At 44.6% G+C, this 18,063-nt stretch overlaps 1 protein-coding gene across 1 annotated transcript in view; it reads left to right on the top strand.

The window, feature by feature from the left end:
• LOC146199207 (clavesin-2-like) overlaps window positions 1-18,063 on the top strand; it is a 76,796-nt gene that overhangs the window by 57,342 nt on the left and 1,391 nt on the right. Inside the window, exons 2-7 of the mRNA XM_084594684.1 lie at window positions 2,196-2,485; window positions 10,131-10,290; window positions 11,012-11,073; window positions 12,285-12,478; window positions 16,654-16,764; window positions 16,846-16,945. Of these exons, the coding sequence (XP_084450810.1) occupies window positions 2,227-2,485; window positions 10,131-10,290; window positions 11,012-11,073; window positions 12,285-12,478; window positions 16,654-16,764; window positions 16,846-16,945 (886 nt within the window). The 5' untranslated portion in view covers window positions 2,196-2,226. The remainder of the gene's footprint in view (window positions 1-2,195; window positions 2,486-10,130; window positions 10,291-11,011; window positions 11,074-12,284; window positions 12,479-16,653; window positions 16,765-16,845; window positions 16,946-18,063) is intronic.

The raw sequence follows: 18,063 nt of genomic DNA, 5'->3' as shown, positions 1-18,063 counted from the left end.
CAGTCGAAAAAAAACTACAGAACCATGTCAAAAATACAACAGGATATTCTGTAGTTCTGTTGTAAATGTAAGATTTCCTGTGGTTCTGCAGTAGTTTTTTTGTAGTTTTGTAGTTGTTTTCTGTTGTCAGTAGTTCGGTGGTATTCTTCTGTTGTAACTACAGAAAACTCTGATGTTACTACAGAAAGTTCTGTTGTCCCAACAGGTTTTCTGTCAAAAGCAGCACAGAAATTCTGTCGTAACGACAGAAATCTTTCTGTAGTTTTTTCCGACTGGGGGACAAATTATGAACTTGTGTAAAATACAGTGTTGTACCATGGTGAAAGTTAATTTATTCAGTTCAAGCATCACGACGAACTGCTGTATAGAAATGTTTAAGGGGCGGAAAATAGACTAATTTAGCCTCCGTCTGTGCACGCAATCTGCAACAAATATATTATGCAGCCCAATTTTAAAGTGCGAATTTTACACCCATATCATGAAACTTCAAACAATGCGTACTGGATGCGAAGGAATATAAAATAGTTTTGCCACTGGCGCAATCCGTCAAATTCGGAGGGGAGGTGTATCTAGGCCCACATTAGCTAACAAGTTTTTTCAGCAAGAATTGGACCACATTTTACCACTGCCCGTCCTTAAAACAGAGCGTACGCTGCGCGAAGATTGTGCGTGTTCGAGGAACCCAGGAACGCTCGAGGAACCCGGTACAGAAACTGCAAAGGAAGAGTTCAGCTCTCGAGAGCAGCCTATAAGAGCTTTCAAGAGCGATCATGAAAGATCAGTCCTGGCCGGTCATGCATTGTTCTGGAGATTAATCGTGGGCAGGTTATTTTAATCCACAGAGCACCTCCGCCTCAACCCTTTAGCCTCAAGGGTGACCTAGGTAGCAGCCCTATAGCCGCCGCAGATTGGGCTACACTGCACGAAAATAACGCATTGTCCACTTGCGTGCCCCAAACCGGCATGAAGACCTTCTTGGCAGAAAAGAAGCCAGCCAGGTTCGGAAAACATTTGGGACCACCGCTGGCTTTTCACCGGGCAAAGGTTCACGCAGGAAAGGTCTGGGGCGTGGTGGTCGCTCGTGTACAGCCCGGATTGCAGGTTCCGCGTGAGTCCCCCATATCTCGGCGAGCGACTATTTCTGTCGGCCACAGCACGCCAGGGGGCGCCTGCGGAGGCTGCTGGCCCCGAGAAAAGCGGGGGGAAACGGAGCAAGCGGAAGGCTGGCCGTTTTATGCGGCGGCATCAAAGAGGGGGTGATAACGGCTGACAATACAGTAATGGCGGGCGCTGCCTCCGCACTCTTCCTTATTATAATGGCTTTCTCACCATTGTTCTTTCCGTTTCCAGCACCGTCCACGCATATAGGGAGCGTTTCTTACTGTTTTGTTTACTTTGTAGAATTCATCATAGACCGGAGCTGAAGGCGAGCAATTTTTTCTTTTATTCACGAGGCCTTAATTAAGAAATGAACTCCATAAGTGCAGCGTCGCCCAACAGGCGGCTGTGAGCCTATTTAGTACAAGACAAATCCAGCTGGCATAGTCACGCTCGCTATTTTCGGCTCGCTGATCAGGCCAGAGTGCGCATATCTCGTAGTGTCGCGTCCTTTCCGCGCATGCTCTAGTGGGCCGAGCGAAGAAAACTAACATTAGCTGCAAAATGTATTATCATTTTTATAACGATTCTTGTTTAAAAACAACACGAAAAAAATTGCCATTTAGAACAACTTATGGACAGCTCGATCAGATGTTGCCGCAAGTGGCTGGCAACTTTGTGAGTAGCGTATACTTCGATAAATATAAGGACTTCCTTGATATGAATGCGCAGAAACCTTCAACATTCCTCTCGAGCGGAGTTTCACCGCATGATGCATAATGAGTATGCCATTGTAGGCGTCTGATGAAAGCTTTCGAAGTGTCCGTACACTCTACACACATGCCGAACCCTCTCCGAATTTGAAATGTAAAGTCAGAGAAAGAAGTGCATGCTTGTAAGGCTAACATAACTGCTTACAAAGGCTTCTTACAGCACTCCTCATCATACCCAACGTACCAGCAGGTAACAATAGCACACGCTTGTAATAGCATCAGTGTGTATTTTTTTAATGTGGTTTAATTCATGGCCCAGTGTTATACACCCTGACATGTAGTGGAAGGCTCCGCAATGACTTTGCGCATTGATTCCTTTCGCAGGGGCGGCGCCGTTGGCCGAGGCACCACCAGCATGCAAAACAATGTGAGCCCAACAGAGTCGGCGGAGGAGGCCCGCCGTCGGGCCAAGAAGGACAAGCAGCTCATCAAGAAGTTCGAGAAGGAGAAGGAGCGCATGCGCAAGCAGCTGGCCCTGGAGGACGAGTACGCGGACCCCATCAAGGAATTCCTGCAGCCCGAGGAGGAGGAGAACGATGATCTCCGCATGAAGGCCATCCAGGCACTGAGGGAGTGGGTGGAGCAGCAACCACACTTCGTCAACTGCAGGACAGGTATACGCAAATGGGCTCCGGCCTGCGTCACAACTCCGAGCTCACGGGCGCACGCGCACATCATCAACAATCTGCTGGAGGCGAACGCGAGAATTGTGATGCCTTCGGTGGACATATATGTCAGGCATTTCGCGTACCAGCGGGTACCAATTGTGAACAATAATGGCGATTCTATAACAGCAAGGCTTAATTATTATGAAGAGAAGTAAGGCGAATGCTAGTTAGGACACCGTGACGCTATGTGTCCAGCCGAGGGCACTAACCTCCCCGGACCCATACACGCGAAGCCCAGTATTTGCATAGGCCCACTGGGTTTATGTGACGTTACTTAGACAATGCCCGAATTTGTAGCCTAAAGCGACTAAACAATACGACCTTGTCTCATAGCATCCCAGGCAAGGGCAGGCATTTGTCCCAGCCCATAAGCGACAATGTCCTCATCGGCTCCGTCAGCGGCTCCAATGTATCTCAGAGGGGTAGATGTAGATTAATGGGACGAAATAAATTTTACATGAGTAACTCTTTTTGAAATCAGGAAAAGGGAAAGGCGGACTGGAAGAGTCAGCTCGAAACGCAACAGAACAATGCAGAATGCAACGACTTTTTTCTTGAGTTGGCCTACATTTTTGTCTACAGCCTTCCTGGATGGCGCAGTCGTCTTCCTGCGTAAGAGGGAGGCACACGTTCTAACTGCATTTCGCCGGCCTTGTGGTAGCGCTTACCAAATAACACAAACGCCAAATTGACAACATGCGCTCTAACATCTTCCCGCAGCGCCGTTGTTGTTGTTCCCTCAGATAATGGCACATACCCACGAGGGGGATTGGCCACACATGAATCCAGTACAAAGGAAGTTATGCTGTTAGATATGAGATTCAAAAAAAAAAAAAAAAAAAACTAATACATAAATGTGCAATACGATAGAAAAAGATCCTACTAATCAGAAAACAAAAAGGAATAATTTCAGCTCAATACGAACCTGAAGAAGAGAAGCAGCGGGATCGGCACACCTAGCAAGGAATCCGACCAGAGACGTTTACAAATTTGTCAGATGCCGCATCCCCTTCGTCTGCTTCAGTTTCCTCCGGCGGCGAAAAAATTCGTTCAGCGTGTCGTTAACGGAAATGTTTGAATGTGTACCGTGCTACATCTATACTTTTTGTTGTTGTTGTTGTTATTGTTAACGCTGACGACTAAAGTTTACTGCGCAGATTCGCGTATGTCAGACTATATATACTTTAGGATCCAAGTAGAACGAGGGGAAGATGGGTACACGGTATCAAAAAGAGCACTGAACAAGGGTAGAGGGGAGAAGCCTCAGTTCGCAGTTCGAGCCAACGTTTCAAAACGGGGACTAGTCTTCATCTGAAGGCGAAGACAAATCTTCAGTGCTCTTTGATATATACTATATACTTGATTATTTGACCATTTTTAAGCATGCGCACCTAATATATTAATTAATGGCCTCAAGAAACTTGGAATCAGCGGCCACTTAGCGCCTGCACACTAACGTTAAGTCGCCAGTTCCTGCACTAAGACACTCAAAGCAGATTGCTAGCTCTGGGCTAGCACAACAAGCGTTACCTAAGAGATGTTTGGTCACATCAGGGGAACCTTTCCGCGCGCACGTTTACGTGCATCCCCTGCGACATCCGGATTGTGACGACCTGCCTTTTCCGTGGCGGTAATTTTTATCCGCAGCTGTGAATAGCCTCAGCTACGATTTCCTGGTAAATACGAGCTTCTTGTATTCAGTAGAAGGAAATGCCATAAACCAGCCTTTCTTCTTCTTGTTTACAAGATTGCTGTCTTCCGTTGGACATCACCTTCCCGAACAGACGAGCTCAAAACGCGTTCCCACTGCTTAATGAACGGCCATCACCTTTCTGCTTTCGCTTGCTTTCTAGCAAGCGAATCAAAGAAGTTCAATTCCTTTGTTCTGAACACCTGTATCAGGTCCACTGCACCCTTTAGAAAGACACAGCGCCTCTACCGCTTAGAATCTCCGGAGGTTGATCAGAGCCAACTTCTTCACTGCTGTGGAGATCTCAGCTTTCAGGAATATACGTAGTGATACAGTTCAGCAGCGAACGCGTCAAGTCACCCATGTTAGGCAGAAGCAATACTTCTCGACCACGTCTTCCAAGAGGACGCGAGAGGATTATCACTGCACAAAGCACGTATCGCCTGCCAACCCTCGGTGAAAGGATCTGCCTGCTTCCTTGCCGTGCTCTTGTTCTGTTTCGTTCAAAGGGGTATGAAACGGGCCACGAGGAATATGAGAGAGGTGTCCCCAAGGCGACAGCACTCTTTCTCAAACAGGGGAACTTCTATAATGTTCTGAAAGTCTACTTCCTCGTCGCTCAAGCTAGAAGTGCTGGAGAAAGAGCAGTCTTGAGTCGGAACAATATTGTTACGCGATGCGCGCACGGCACACGCATTGACGCCGCGCGCGCTTGCAGGCTAAGATCATCCACTTCTTCGCGATTATACGCCGGTTCGACATGCTAGCACCATCTTCCCAGCGGAGGTCATTGCCCCGATTTCCCCAGCTGCTATAGCACGCCTTTGCTTTCAAGCAGAACAAATTTTGATCTGTTTCTTTGTTGCTCGAACCGGAAGAGAGAGCGCACGTATGAATGGCCATTTAAGTAATACATCCACGCAGGATATTTTCCTTCCAACTAGAAAATTCGAATAATTCCATGTAGCATAAGCGGCATAAGTGCGGGATAATAGTTGTTCTTTCTTCTTATTTCCAGTCTTTAACTTCCTTTCCTTTCTTCTTTATTTCTCTCACGTGTATAGTGTCTTTTTTTTCTGACTCATGTTTGGCTGTATATATATTTTTTTTTTTATGTGCACACTTCCTTTCCGACCGGATGTTGTCTACGAAATAATCATGGCGCGCAGCTATGCGGCACCATTTCCTGTAGTCTTCGGCGGCTTTATGCATCCTTGCGTTCCAGTTTAAAACGAAGCGCCTTCAAGTCTGACCCCATTCGTCCGTTTTGTCTCGCTCGTTAACCCTTCAGACGCAGTATCTCAGGTTACACAACTGCAACACATCGTGCACGCCGTTGCTGCAATACGCAAGCAAGACTCGCTTTCGCAACTGTCCCTCCTCTACGACGTGACCGTTATAAGCCCGATAAACAAGCGGTATACTCGTTTTTCGCCCCTCGGGGACTCGCTCAGCCCCTTCGGAAAGAGGCTACACAGGCGCGGAAGATTCCGCCGTACTTCCGGCAGTGACGTGGCGCCAGAAATGGTTTTGTTTTCGTTTGTCCCGCAAGATCTTTGATCTCGAAGCGGGAACGCTCAATGCATTCGCAAGGCGTATGGGCCGAGACCCACATTCGGTGACGGGCTGCTTGTCATACCAAGTGAACGACGTGCTGAGAGGTGGACGAATCTTGGTGTCAGTGGAGTTGTGTATAGTTGGAGCGTAAACCACTCCGAGTTAGGAAATGGTCACGGTCATCGAGGTAAATAGGCAGCTTTGGTAGCCCTTTCTCGCTGACAGAACTCTAAAATACTTTACTTAGTCCTCAAAAACCTTTTCTTTCGGTAGTTCCTCCGCCGCACGACTAATTTAAACTGCCTCCCCTCACCACGCTTTTACTTTTTTGTGGCCTACAATTCAACACGGTGCTCACGTTGCACCCAGCTACTTGACAGTAATTTATTGACAGTCGTGCAACGCACTAGTTTATTCCTCGATCAATATACAAGTCTCCAGCTTGTAAACTGGTGTCCATGATCCGCTTGCCACATGTCGTTACATAACAGCTAAAACTGGCCGCACAGTTACTCGTACGTAGAAAGTAAAAGTGAACAGCAAACTAGACCAGCTATTATAAACAGCAAAAGTAATCAATACTTCTTTCCAAATGTTTCCTTCATCATATTCTAGGCACTATGGCTCGCGTTTTTTGCCTCCTTTCAATGCCAAACTTCCCGTCGCATACGCAGTCCCACAATGAAGACATACGCACGCACAAAGAGAGAGAATAGAGCATAAGTTTCTATGTTTGGCCGTGCAGACTTCTCCGAGCCTTAGACGTTACGTACAGACTTGTCGACAATGCCAGCGGAAAAAAAAATCCCACGCTCAAGCCATCCGGTATGTTACAATCTATTGAACCACCCCTCACAACTTTCGAGCAAGTGGGCATAGACCTTTTAGGCCCATTTCCTTTATCCTCGAACGGACACAAGTGGATCGTAGTCGCCACAGACTACTTAACACGCTACGCTGAAACGAAGGCCCTTGCCCGAGGTACTGCCGGCGAAGTTGCTCGATTCTTTATGAACGACATTGTGCTCAGACACGAATACTTCGGAAAGCAGTCAAGCTCTGTTCCGCTTTCAAGGCCTCTATTCAGATAGTACATAATCATGGCACACATAAAAAAACCTTCTTAGAAAAAAAATATCAGAAAAATGATCCATACAGCTAAAATTCTTTGGAAAGCAGTTTGTGCGCACTCGCAAGCTCTGTTCCCGGTCGCAACAAAACGGTCCCGGTGGCGGCGCGAAAACGCGGAGCTGATAAATAAACATCGCTATTACTATTTCGGTATTCCTTCGCGTTCGAGGTACGTGGGCGCGTGCGCAGAAAGCAAAATGGCGTCGTTACTTTTTCCCCGAGTTTCACGGTCTCGCATTTGCTGAAGCCGCGCCCCATCCCAGCAAACGAGCTCAGAGGCGCCCGGCGGATTCGCATAATTACGCGGCTTCAGAGTGCTGGCCATATACAAGAACTTTTACAGCGGCCGTGCCCTTTTGCCAAGTCTGCCGCTTTTGGTGCTGGCGTCTGCTAATCGTGCTGGACCGTAAGCTGCACTCGTGCATACTTGCTTCTAGGGCAGCTATTCAGTTGTAGTGACCATCAGGGTCAAGTGTACACCGGCGTGAAATGTGAGGGTCACGGTGGAGGAAGCCTCTTTACTGGGCTGCTCATTGTCCACCGAAACCGCGACTCGGATATAGAAATCACGACGAGCCATATGTGTCGTTGGGCCCGCCCTGGCGGTAACCTCGTGTAGGAAGCCTTCCTCATTGTGCGGGAAGGTTCAGTTTGTTTGTTTTCTTTTCTTTCTTTTCACTTACTCAAAGCAAGGAAGGCGACGCATCCTTTCCTGCAGAATAGTTATGTGCGCGCAAAAGACCCACGCGCATGTGCCACGTCAAACACATTGCTCGCTATAGTTAAGTTTAGTATCCTTGAAATAGGACACATTATTAGGGGCTAGCCCTGCGACTTTTTTCAGTGTAGTGGACATTGTGGGAAACTGAAGCCATCGAGTGTTCTCGGGAAGCATTATCCAAGCTGGTGCTGTAAAAGAGAACAGAACCTTCCACATGAGCAGAAGTCATGCGCATACCGTGAAAATGGAGGTGAAGTTTTACCCACTAACGCATTTTCGCTTTTTTACAATGAAATATAACAAACGGTAAAAACATTGATTCACATTTCCTTTATCGCACATGAATTGCATGACACTATCAGTTCTTCTACACTGTAAACTTTGTCAGTGTGCCTTCGGCTGTACTAAATTGACGATGCTGTCCTCGCAACCTCTGATCACCTGAATGCATGAGATAGAGAAAAGTAGCGTCATATAATGGACGATGGGGCAATAACATGCAGTAAGAAGGGTACATGTCGCAAGTAGTGCAATCTTTTTTTTCTTGGCGATTTCTTTTGCCATATATGTAATTCATGCTCACATACCACTCCTTTGCGGAAAACACTTAACTACATGTTTTAACCAGTGGCGAAAAAAATTACATGATTCATATCTACGACAGAACAAAAAAAAAACACCTCTGCTCCTAACAATTTTTTGTTTTGGAAATGTGTCCTTTCATAGAAAAAGAAATTCGTTTTGCGTACACAGGGCGTTTTGTGAAACAAAAATTTTGTAGCATAGAGCGTGCGTTTGACATGAATAAAGTGTCATAATCTCTAACTGACATTTTAAGGAACCTCCATGTATGCTCTCGAAAGCAAATTATTTCAGGGCAATCAAAAATGTTTTTGTTCGAGCAGTCCAACTTTTAGTTATAAGAAACGAAAATTTAAGAAAAAAGGCTGCTGAAACGTAATCATGATTTGCAGACGTTGCACAGACTCCATGTCATGATGACAGAGCAGTTAAATGGCTGCATCAAGTTTCGCACACATATCTAATGAATTATGCACGAACCACTTCAACACAAGTTCACCCAGGTTCAAAGCTTCACGACCCTGAAGCTGCGTCCATTGAACAAAAGGTACAGGATCACAAAACACTTGAAAATACATGTAGAAATTCACCCGCGTGAGCACCTGCACTTTTTTTTTCTTTCAAGTAAATGTGTCGCTAGCTGTCGGCCTACAATATTTTTAAAATGTGCTTAAAGTTTTGCCGTCTATTTCTTGCATAGCGACTCTAATTTCATAATAAGCTGTTTAAGAAACGAAAAGGCTGCCGAAACTATTCTGTCTTTGTCCTCAAGTGTACCGCATGTGGCAACAAGAAATGAGTTGACTGATTGTGTTTTCCTCTTTCTTGTTTGTGTGAAAGTTTGAAGAGAGCACTTTATCTGCGCTCAAGGAAAAAAAAAAAAAAACGAAACAAAATGTTTTTTAATTATACTTACATTTCTATACGGTGGCATATATGACCGCACAAATCACTCTGACGGCGCTGTGCAAGTTATTGTTTCTTCATATTGAGAAGCATCTGATTTATAACAATGAGCCCCACACAGTTTAATATTGGGTCAGTTCGGTGCATGGTGCAAGAGGTGTCTGAGTGTTTCAGCGGTCAATAAGTTATTCGTCAAAGCCCATTGTTTTCAGATAACAACTACAAGGAATAGAATTAAAATACAAGAGTAATTACTCATAATTAGCTATAAACAAAGGACCGCCCCACTGCTCCCTTTTTATGAGAGCTGTATAGAATTCCTTTGAGTTTTGTGGCTGTGCTTTAGCAGGTGCTTATGGCTAATTACTTCCTTGTTACAAGTTGTGTCTGAAACCAAGCGCGCGGCTACTCCGTTTCGTAAAAGAAAAAACGAAAATTTTCCGACGCAGGGATTTCCATGCGCGAACAAGCAAAAGCCCGCGAAAAGCAAAAAAAAAAAAAAAAACTGCTTTCTAGACTACGGAAGGTATAGCCGAAGACATGTAGCGTATTGCAATGGTTGTGGATGTCCTAGCTTCAGTAACAATGCTGGTACACAAAGCGGCACTGTACTTTCAGACACTGAAATTTAGCAATCCCACGCCTTTCCAGAATGTCTCTGCTCTCGACATATATTTTGTGGCATCTGCTTACTGAGAAGTCCATAGTTCCGCGTGCCCAAATCTAATAGTCAAGTCTGCTCAGGTGCGGGTCACCGGCAGCTTTATTGCGTCACACACTTGAAGAGTTCTTGAACAATGCATTTGTACTACACCACTGTATGAAGTCTCTGTCCGTCACAAACAAGCTCCTCTGAATTACAGAGATTGTGTTCGCACTTACGGCACCTATCTGGTGAAATATAATTATCTGTTCACTTCGCTGTACCGTTTTGGCCGATCGTTTGCGCCTGCTATCAGCCAACCAAATCGTTTCGCTTCTTGTTCTCCTTCTTTCTATTGCAGATGACAAATTCCTGCTCAGGTTCTTGCGCGCTCGCAAGTACTGCATGAGCTCTGCTCAAGAGACTCTGGACAAGTACCTGACCGTCAGAACGTCGTACCCCATCTTCTTCAAATGCCCGGACATCTACGACGAGTCGCTGCGTGATCTTTTGGCTAAGGGGTGAGCCCTCTAGCAGCAAGCAGTACCCTTCAGAGACTGGTGCTGACAAGTACTTTGGATTCGCGTGTTATAAGCATCCGACATTTCATCACTAGGCGAATAAACCCCACACGTCCGCAGTCCGATGTTTATGGAGCGCAATATTTGCAAAAAAAAAAAAAAAAAAAAAAAAACTAATTTCATCTTTGTCTTCGGACGCAGGCTGCTATGGGTATACCCCCATCTAAATGCAATGAAGCTTTTGAAAAGACGCTGTGTACTAGCCCTTTATTCTGTCTCTAAGGGAAAAAAAACTAGGCGCACGCCAAAACAAACAACAAAAATAAAATTTCGGTAGCGCAACGATCGACGTCGTTCTTTTAAGCACCGGGCTGTGAACGTGCGGCGCTTTGGTGAATTTAGCGAGCACCATAAAATCACTAGGTCTCGAAGTTCGTGAACTGACATGCAACTAAAAGGATTCACTATCTTTAAACTCGTGTACAGCCGAATGAACGTGCGATAGAAGTTACGTCGGGTACATCATGAATGTTCTCATGTTTGTTTGACCACTTAGCACTCGACATCGCCATCTTGTTAAGCACTTTTGCTAGCTTTTGATTTGGAAAGAGCGCATTCTTAACATTCTCAGCTGCGTGATCATTTTAGGTTTTAGTGAAAGAAATAAAACGATGTATTTTTCTACAGCGCGGAATTAACACTTCGCCATTTGTTCTTTCAGGTACTTCTTCCCGCTATTTGAGAAAGACAGCCAGGGACGCACAGTCGTGTTTGGATTAGCAGGTGCGTCTGCTCTGTACAAGTGAAAAAAAAACAACAAAAGCAAGAAGCGTTACCGCGTCTTTGCATCGCTGTTTTAGGAGAAAGAAGCTAATATCGTTTGATTTCTTGTTGTACAGGTGTGCAGCTGCGCATGAAAGTTTACTAAGCCCTTTGCTACGATCTAACCGTACTTACTCGCAACTCGCAACACTGGCTGGCTCAACGTGCTCATGTGCAAGCGTTGCAATATTACGCTCGCGCATGCGCAAAACAGCTCTCTCAAGCTGCCCAAAGTCACGTGCCAGGCCAAATAACTATTATAACGTTTTTTTGTTGTTTTTTCACGTCCTATTTAGACTACACGTTGCAGTTTTCAAAATACTACGTTTGCGTTCGTCAGTACGCCTAATATGAAAACCGTAAATGGCAGAGAAAGAGCAGGGAGGCGGGTTTCTCGACAACACAAAGCAAGACGTAGAAAAGTTGAAGGGGGACCTCGGTCCGCTAGCTAACTAAGGCAAGTCCTCTTATCGAACCGGTGGCTAAGAAACTAAACCCCCCACCCTTGTTCGTTTTGTTTCGTGTTATAAAAGCCGCATAGCGTGTTTGATGCGTATCTCATTCCTCCGTATCGACAAACACGGATCAATTCTAACACTTAATAAACCATTGCCCTAATGGAACCCCTCAAAAAGCGGCAGAAGCTTCAAATCGCATAAGCCTACGAGAAAACTGTCCTCAGCTGGAACAGTTTCTCAGTTGTCATCGTGATTATACAGGCGAATTGCATGTTCGTCGTTGTTACCCTCTGACAAGTGCGAACCGCGAGTGACACAGTAATGCCACATGATGCACCGAAAAAAAAACAAACTAGGAATTAATTCAGGGCTCACTTGGTGCAAATCCAATTACAGAGGGCACGTGATTTAAGCGCCGAGTGGCCAATAAATGGCCAGATTTTCCTTATTCCTGCGCAAACTCAATAAAAAAAGAAATCACTTCGCTCTGTAGTACATGCCATCAAAAACATTTCAGCTGAATAATTCGTAAGGCGTGAAATCAAATGTCTACCAGTGCACAAATCTATGATCCTGGTGCCGCGGTAGTTCCGCGGTTTCCGGGGAACAATTCTCGCTTAACGCATACGTGGCTACGTACTGCACTGTTTAGCCTAGCAGCGCAGACGAAATAACTAAGCATCTATCGTTGACCAAAGGGAGGTGCTGACGCAGGTGCCCTGGAGCCTCGCATCCACAAGACCATCGACATCTACCGAGCGTTCTCCATGAGCTTCGAGGCGCTGCTGGAAGACGAGGAGAACCAGAAGAACGGCGTCACTTACATACTCGACGAAAGCGGATTCAGGCTAAGTCACTTGGCGCACGTCAACCTTAGAGACGTCCAGCGAGTCATGATCAACGGAGAGGCAAGTGCTCCCCTCGTCTCTCGCTTCGCCACGAATTCGCAAACTTGGGTCCATATATGACTGTGCGAGAAAGCGCTATATATTCAGTGATGCAAGAAAGATTATAATAGACTATTGTTTTCACAAGGTGAGAACCAGACGTAATGCCGACAAGGCATCACCAAATGATAATATGCAGTGCACGCATGTAACGGCTGGACATAAAAAAACTTCTGATATAGCTTATGCTTCGTACAGCCTGGGGAATGTCCTCAGCTGCATGGACAATTCTACGCGATATCGAAGTAGATATTTGATCAGCGCACATCTGTTTTATCATATTGCATTGCATGGGCAGATGATCGTACAGCGCGAAAGTGAACTTTGTTTCGTAAGACGCGTGAATATTGTCATCAGAAAAAAAAAAAAAAGAAAAGAAAAACGTCTTTCATGCAGTCGTTTCTCACCAATCATTCCAGGTGACCTTCTGTAAGGCGCTTAGCTTTAATCGTCATATACCAGGAACCCTAACTGTGTTTCGTCCACTACGCGAGCTTTAAGGTTTCTTTTTTTATATATACGTTTAGTTCGGCACGATATCACACCGGTTCATCAGCTCAGGTTGGGTGCCGCGCGAACTAAAGCAGCACGTTTTCAGTACCACTCGCTCATTAAAAATCTGCACGTTTTGAATTAATTCCAATAAGACTGAATAATGCTGTAAGGAGAACGTGGACGATGAACTGTCCGTAAAGCTCAGGATTCGATTATCAAACTAAATCAATCATTAGATCTAACAAGAAACACGAAAGGGGCTGGAACACGAATGGCTGGGCTTTTAAAGGGACCCTAAAAAAATATTTATGGTCATATTTTAATGAAGCAAATCTGTATAGGTTGCCTAGGCGAGAATTCGGGTCAAATTTGAAACCTCTGCATGGGCAAATAATTAGTGAATAATTTTTAAAGATTTCTCCTCGCATCTGCTCGTAAATGAATAGAGTGACATTTTCCCGTGCATTCTCAGCCACTCTTGCCTGCCGACGTAAAGGAAGCCGTTTGGATGAGCACTCAAAGTCGCGGGCGGGATGGGGACCGATGTCGAACAGTTGCGACCTGTTAACTTTATTATTTTCTTTTTGCTTGTGCACCGGCGTGTGTTGGGTTGAAGCATCATTTTTGATAGCCGATATTTTCACTCTTAATGAATCTAGCTTAAAATAATTTGTGCTGTGGAGACGAGCATAGAATACGATCGTTTGAAAGCGTTCTCGAATCTCAGTATGACTTTTCATGGTCCCTTTAATAATTGCCCGTTTATTCAAGAAAGTTTCAGATTCAATCTTAAACACAACGCTCAATTTTATGTCATGCTCCTCGAGGACTCAAATTTTAATTTTCTTTGTCTTTATATGCGAAGTCTAGCGGAGCGAGAAAGCATGAACGTAGGGCTTTCTTACGTTCAAATTACCTCTATTCTCTACGCTAAATGTTATCTGTGCCCAACACAACATTTAATATCTTCTTAGAAACAATATTGTCCTACATGATTTCCACTTTTAATGTTCTATTGGCGCTGCTTGAAGACAGTAGCTTTAAAATAGCTGTACAATTTTAAGAAAGAAATGGAGGACTGTACAACCCTAAATCGGTTCTTCGGTGAAGTGGCCTTTCTTTGGCACGATATACTGTTCAAGAAATCGCAAATACTTATCATTCTTGACAAATTGCAAACGACAGCACAGTTGTTTTACACCTACCACTATACTGGCGCTCTGCATTAACAAACTCTGTGTCTTACGCACAGTACAGTATATTCAGTATTTGAGAACAATGTGCAATATTTAATTCATTCATAAAATGTCTAGAACACAATTAGACAACCTTCCATTAGGTCTCCTTCCAGCTCCCAAAAATTCATTGGTCACAGTTGTACTTCGCTGCAAAAGAATAAAAGAGGATGAGCATCTCGTAAATTATTCGCACACTTACGAAACAAACGTTCACCTCGCTGCATTCAATAATTGCTCATATTGAATATTAATTAAAGGAATCATTGACGAGAAATTTATAGATCTGTTGCACTTCCACAGAATAAATCACCTTTTACATAGCTTAGCATCAAAAGGCAACCCGAGACATCATTTCGTTGACGCTACCGTTAGTTTATACATGGGACTTAACCATTTCTCCTCAGCATTCATATAGCATGCTGGAATGTTTAGAAGCACGTCCGGTAAAGCACGTGGAAACCTCTCTATGCTTGGCTAACCATACGTCGTCATGTTTGTTTTTCTTCGTTTTGAAATTTACCAGCGCTGCAAGTGGAGCAAAGCACACAAGAATTACGCACGAAGAAAACGATACATACCTGTTGTTCTTTTCTTTGTGCCTTATCGCTATGTCCGTGTCTTTGTTCGCGCACTTTTGAATTCAAACAACGTACTATTTGCCCCTGAATCGGAGTGTCTCTTCAGTATTTACTAAATGTTTATTAATTAACTTCCGATGCCTCTCGTAAGGAAGGAAACGACTGAAAGTGAGATTTAATTTTTCAGAAGCAATAGAACGAAAAAAATGGTAAAACGTTGACAGCAAAGCACAGAGGAGAGGAACTCATCAATTACTTGGTTTTTCCTCAGTGCTGCTGTTTATTTTCACCACTCTTGTGCGTGCTCTAGCTATGAGCAATAAAACCTAACAAAAAAGGGCCCACAACTAACAAAATACTTCGATACAGAAGAGCATTGCACCAACATAATTTCTTCACTTTTTCACTCAGCCCCTTAGCGGCCTGTAATGTGTTTCAAATGCGTTCCAAATAGACGTTAAAAGTACAACTTTTTTTCACTTCTAAAGCCACCTCCCTTTCCGCTATCATATTCCTTCTTCTGACGCGAAACTTGAGGTTGGTGGTAAACAACGTTACCTTGGCAGGTCAACAGCATCGTATAAACCATTAATATACTCACATTAACACCCTGAAATGCTTAAACAACGTGACAACCCATGTGTCGGTGGCGGATAACATACAATACCTGTTTAGCATCAATTGTTGATGAGCCAGCGCTTTGATTAGGGCTGGTGGCAATGTTTGCGACAAGGGACACATACTTGAGATTTTTTGCAGAAGGGACATCTCTTTAAATACGGAGCTGAAGAATGGATGGATGAAAAGAAAAGGAGGTTGTAAGTACTACACACCGCTGAAGGACCGACACCCTGGGTACTCGCGCAACTCGAAACCCAAAAAGTAATCATTTCGTCCTCAAACGACCGCGGCTGCCGTAAGTGCTGGTGACGAGAGTGCAGGCAATTCATTTGGCAACAAGCTCGGGCTATTGAACTAGTCGGACATCACGTCACTCTAGGGCTAAATTTATTAATGTGAAGAACCAGAGTGCAGCTGCCTGCCACCCTGAAATATTTAAACAAAAAAAAAGTAAAACAAAAATCAGATACAATAGTTTGTAGCCAATTTTTCTAAACATTTACGCACCAAGAATACTGCGCCACTTAAAGACTTTCACCCAAATGATCCTAACGCTGTTGATTGTTTTCAACAATCAACAGCAGCCGTGGCCTAATTGCAACCTCGCCGCCACACTGCACGTAAGCGCTCCTGAAGACAAACAGAGCCTCCAAAATTGACGCTCAAGCTGTCTTGCACTGACCGCGGAAAGATGTTCGGGACGAAATAGTGATCACTGACTATCATGACTATTATGGCACGCTACAGGCCAATACATCGTGTAGCGATTCGCGCTGTACAACCATAGGTGATATGATGGTACAAATGCATAGAACTGTAGGTAGCTGCGCGCCATGTAACACATTAAACGACTAGACATGATATGGAACATTCATGCTTTGCTGTGTGGTGTCGTAGAAGCTGCTAGCAATACTGAAACAAGTAAATACCATCAAATATTCATACGATCCAGTTTAAAGTTGAAGGAACAGGCATAAAAAAAGCATGTGAGTTAAGTCCTCAGCGTGCAAAGATGTGCATTGCAACCAGTTCGTTACGCACTCTAACCAGAATGGCGTGTTTAACCAGAACAGCATAATATGAACGGTTAGCTGATAGTGCTTTTTGTGACAGGTTCCATTAAATCAAATATAAAACTGTATATGTTTGCTAGTGAGGACTGACGATATCTGCTGTGCTGCCTCCCAACATTTCTCCCCTACAGAAAGGATGGCCCATGCGCCACAAAAACATCCACTGGGTGAACGTGCCGAGGTACATCTCGGCCATCTACGAGCTGGCGCTAAGCATGTTCAGCCGGAAGCTGCAGAGCAGGGTATGAACTGCGCTCTGCGACACTCCCGTCCAACGCTGAGGCGTCCCCCGAGTTCCAACTCATCACCCGACTCTCTTTCAGATGTTCGTCCACTTCGAGGTGTCCAGCCTGCACGAGCACATAGCGCCTGAGATCCTGCCCCTGGAGTTTGGCGGGAGCATCCCCATCAAAGAGATGGCAGGTGTGAAACTCAGCATACTATCACAATTGCCGGCCGCTAATGTCTGTAGCAGAGAACAAATTAGTTTACGCACGCAGCTGCTTCGTAGGAAGTGGCGAGGAACGAAGAAAAAGACCCACAGCAGATATCTGCATTATATTGATCTGAGATGTTAGACTGATTAAAGATTGTCTTGTAACAGTTTATAGCTTGACTGAGACGTCTGCAAGATGTATACGAAGTATCATTTGGATTGCAAATTGTAACCTATAACCGATACATATGATGCCATATGGTCACTCTAGAAATTCACGAAACGTCCTCAGTGTCTGAATTGTTGCGCTCTATGAATAAGGCATATATTTACGGTTCGATGGCTGAAACCAAAAATGAACGGTCGTTTCCACTTCGCTGTGACATATCGGCCTCGTATCTATTCATTTTCCTCTCAGGAGTAATAATGTTGGCAGCAGTACACAGTATGTTGTCCCTGTTCTAGAACTGAACGTCTGCAGCACATGTCTGGACGAGTGAAACGACTTTTCATGAGACTAGTTGTTGGCTCGCACAGCGGTCTGTTTCTGTCAATAATACAGCACGTAAACTTATGTAAAGCGCAACAGACACCACAATCAGACAAGAGAGACAGGACAGGGCGCTGTGTTGCGCTTTACATAAGTTTACGAGCATGAACCAACTAGCCCCGCAACGCATTTTACTGGAATAATACGGCACTTTTAATTCTTGACGTAAGCTTGTGCCCCCGTAATTAATTTCGTGATTATTAAGCATCCCCGCAATAGCAATTATTTTAGGTTCCACGAATGCGCCAGCTATATATTCTGCACAACACTCCAAGCTCGCGGAGTCTACCACCTACCATTTTCCCCTTCCTGTGCTCTGAAACTTAAAGCATCGCATACTTAGAAGCACTTAGATGTAGAATGATGAAGCGTCGCATGTTTAGACATTACGTCTTTTATTATGCTTATGAACGGCCTTTTCCTGCAGTATACAGCAGAGTATACCATGCAGTTTGACTTGTCCATTCCCATTCCCAGCACATTTCAGTCAGAAGTCCACAAAGAGCTCGGAAGATTTAGGTTTTTTTTTTTTTTTTTGCATTCAGTGACGAGAGT

This window comes from Amblyomma maculatum, chromosome 2 (assembly GCF_055883805.1).
Source record: "Amblyomma maculatum isolate TAMU_Amacu chromosome 2, ASM5588380v1, whole genome shotgun sequence".
Taxonomy (NCBI): domain Eukaryota; kingdom Metazoa; phylum Arthropoda; class Arachnida; order Ixodida; family Ixodidae; genus Amblyomma; species Amblyomma maculatum.
Note: the sequence above shows the minus strand (reverse complement) of the source record. Positions and strands in the feature narration are given on the sequence as shown.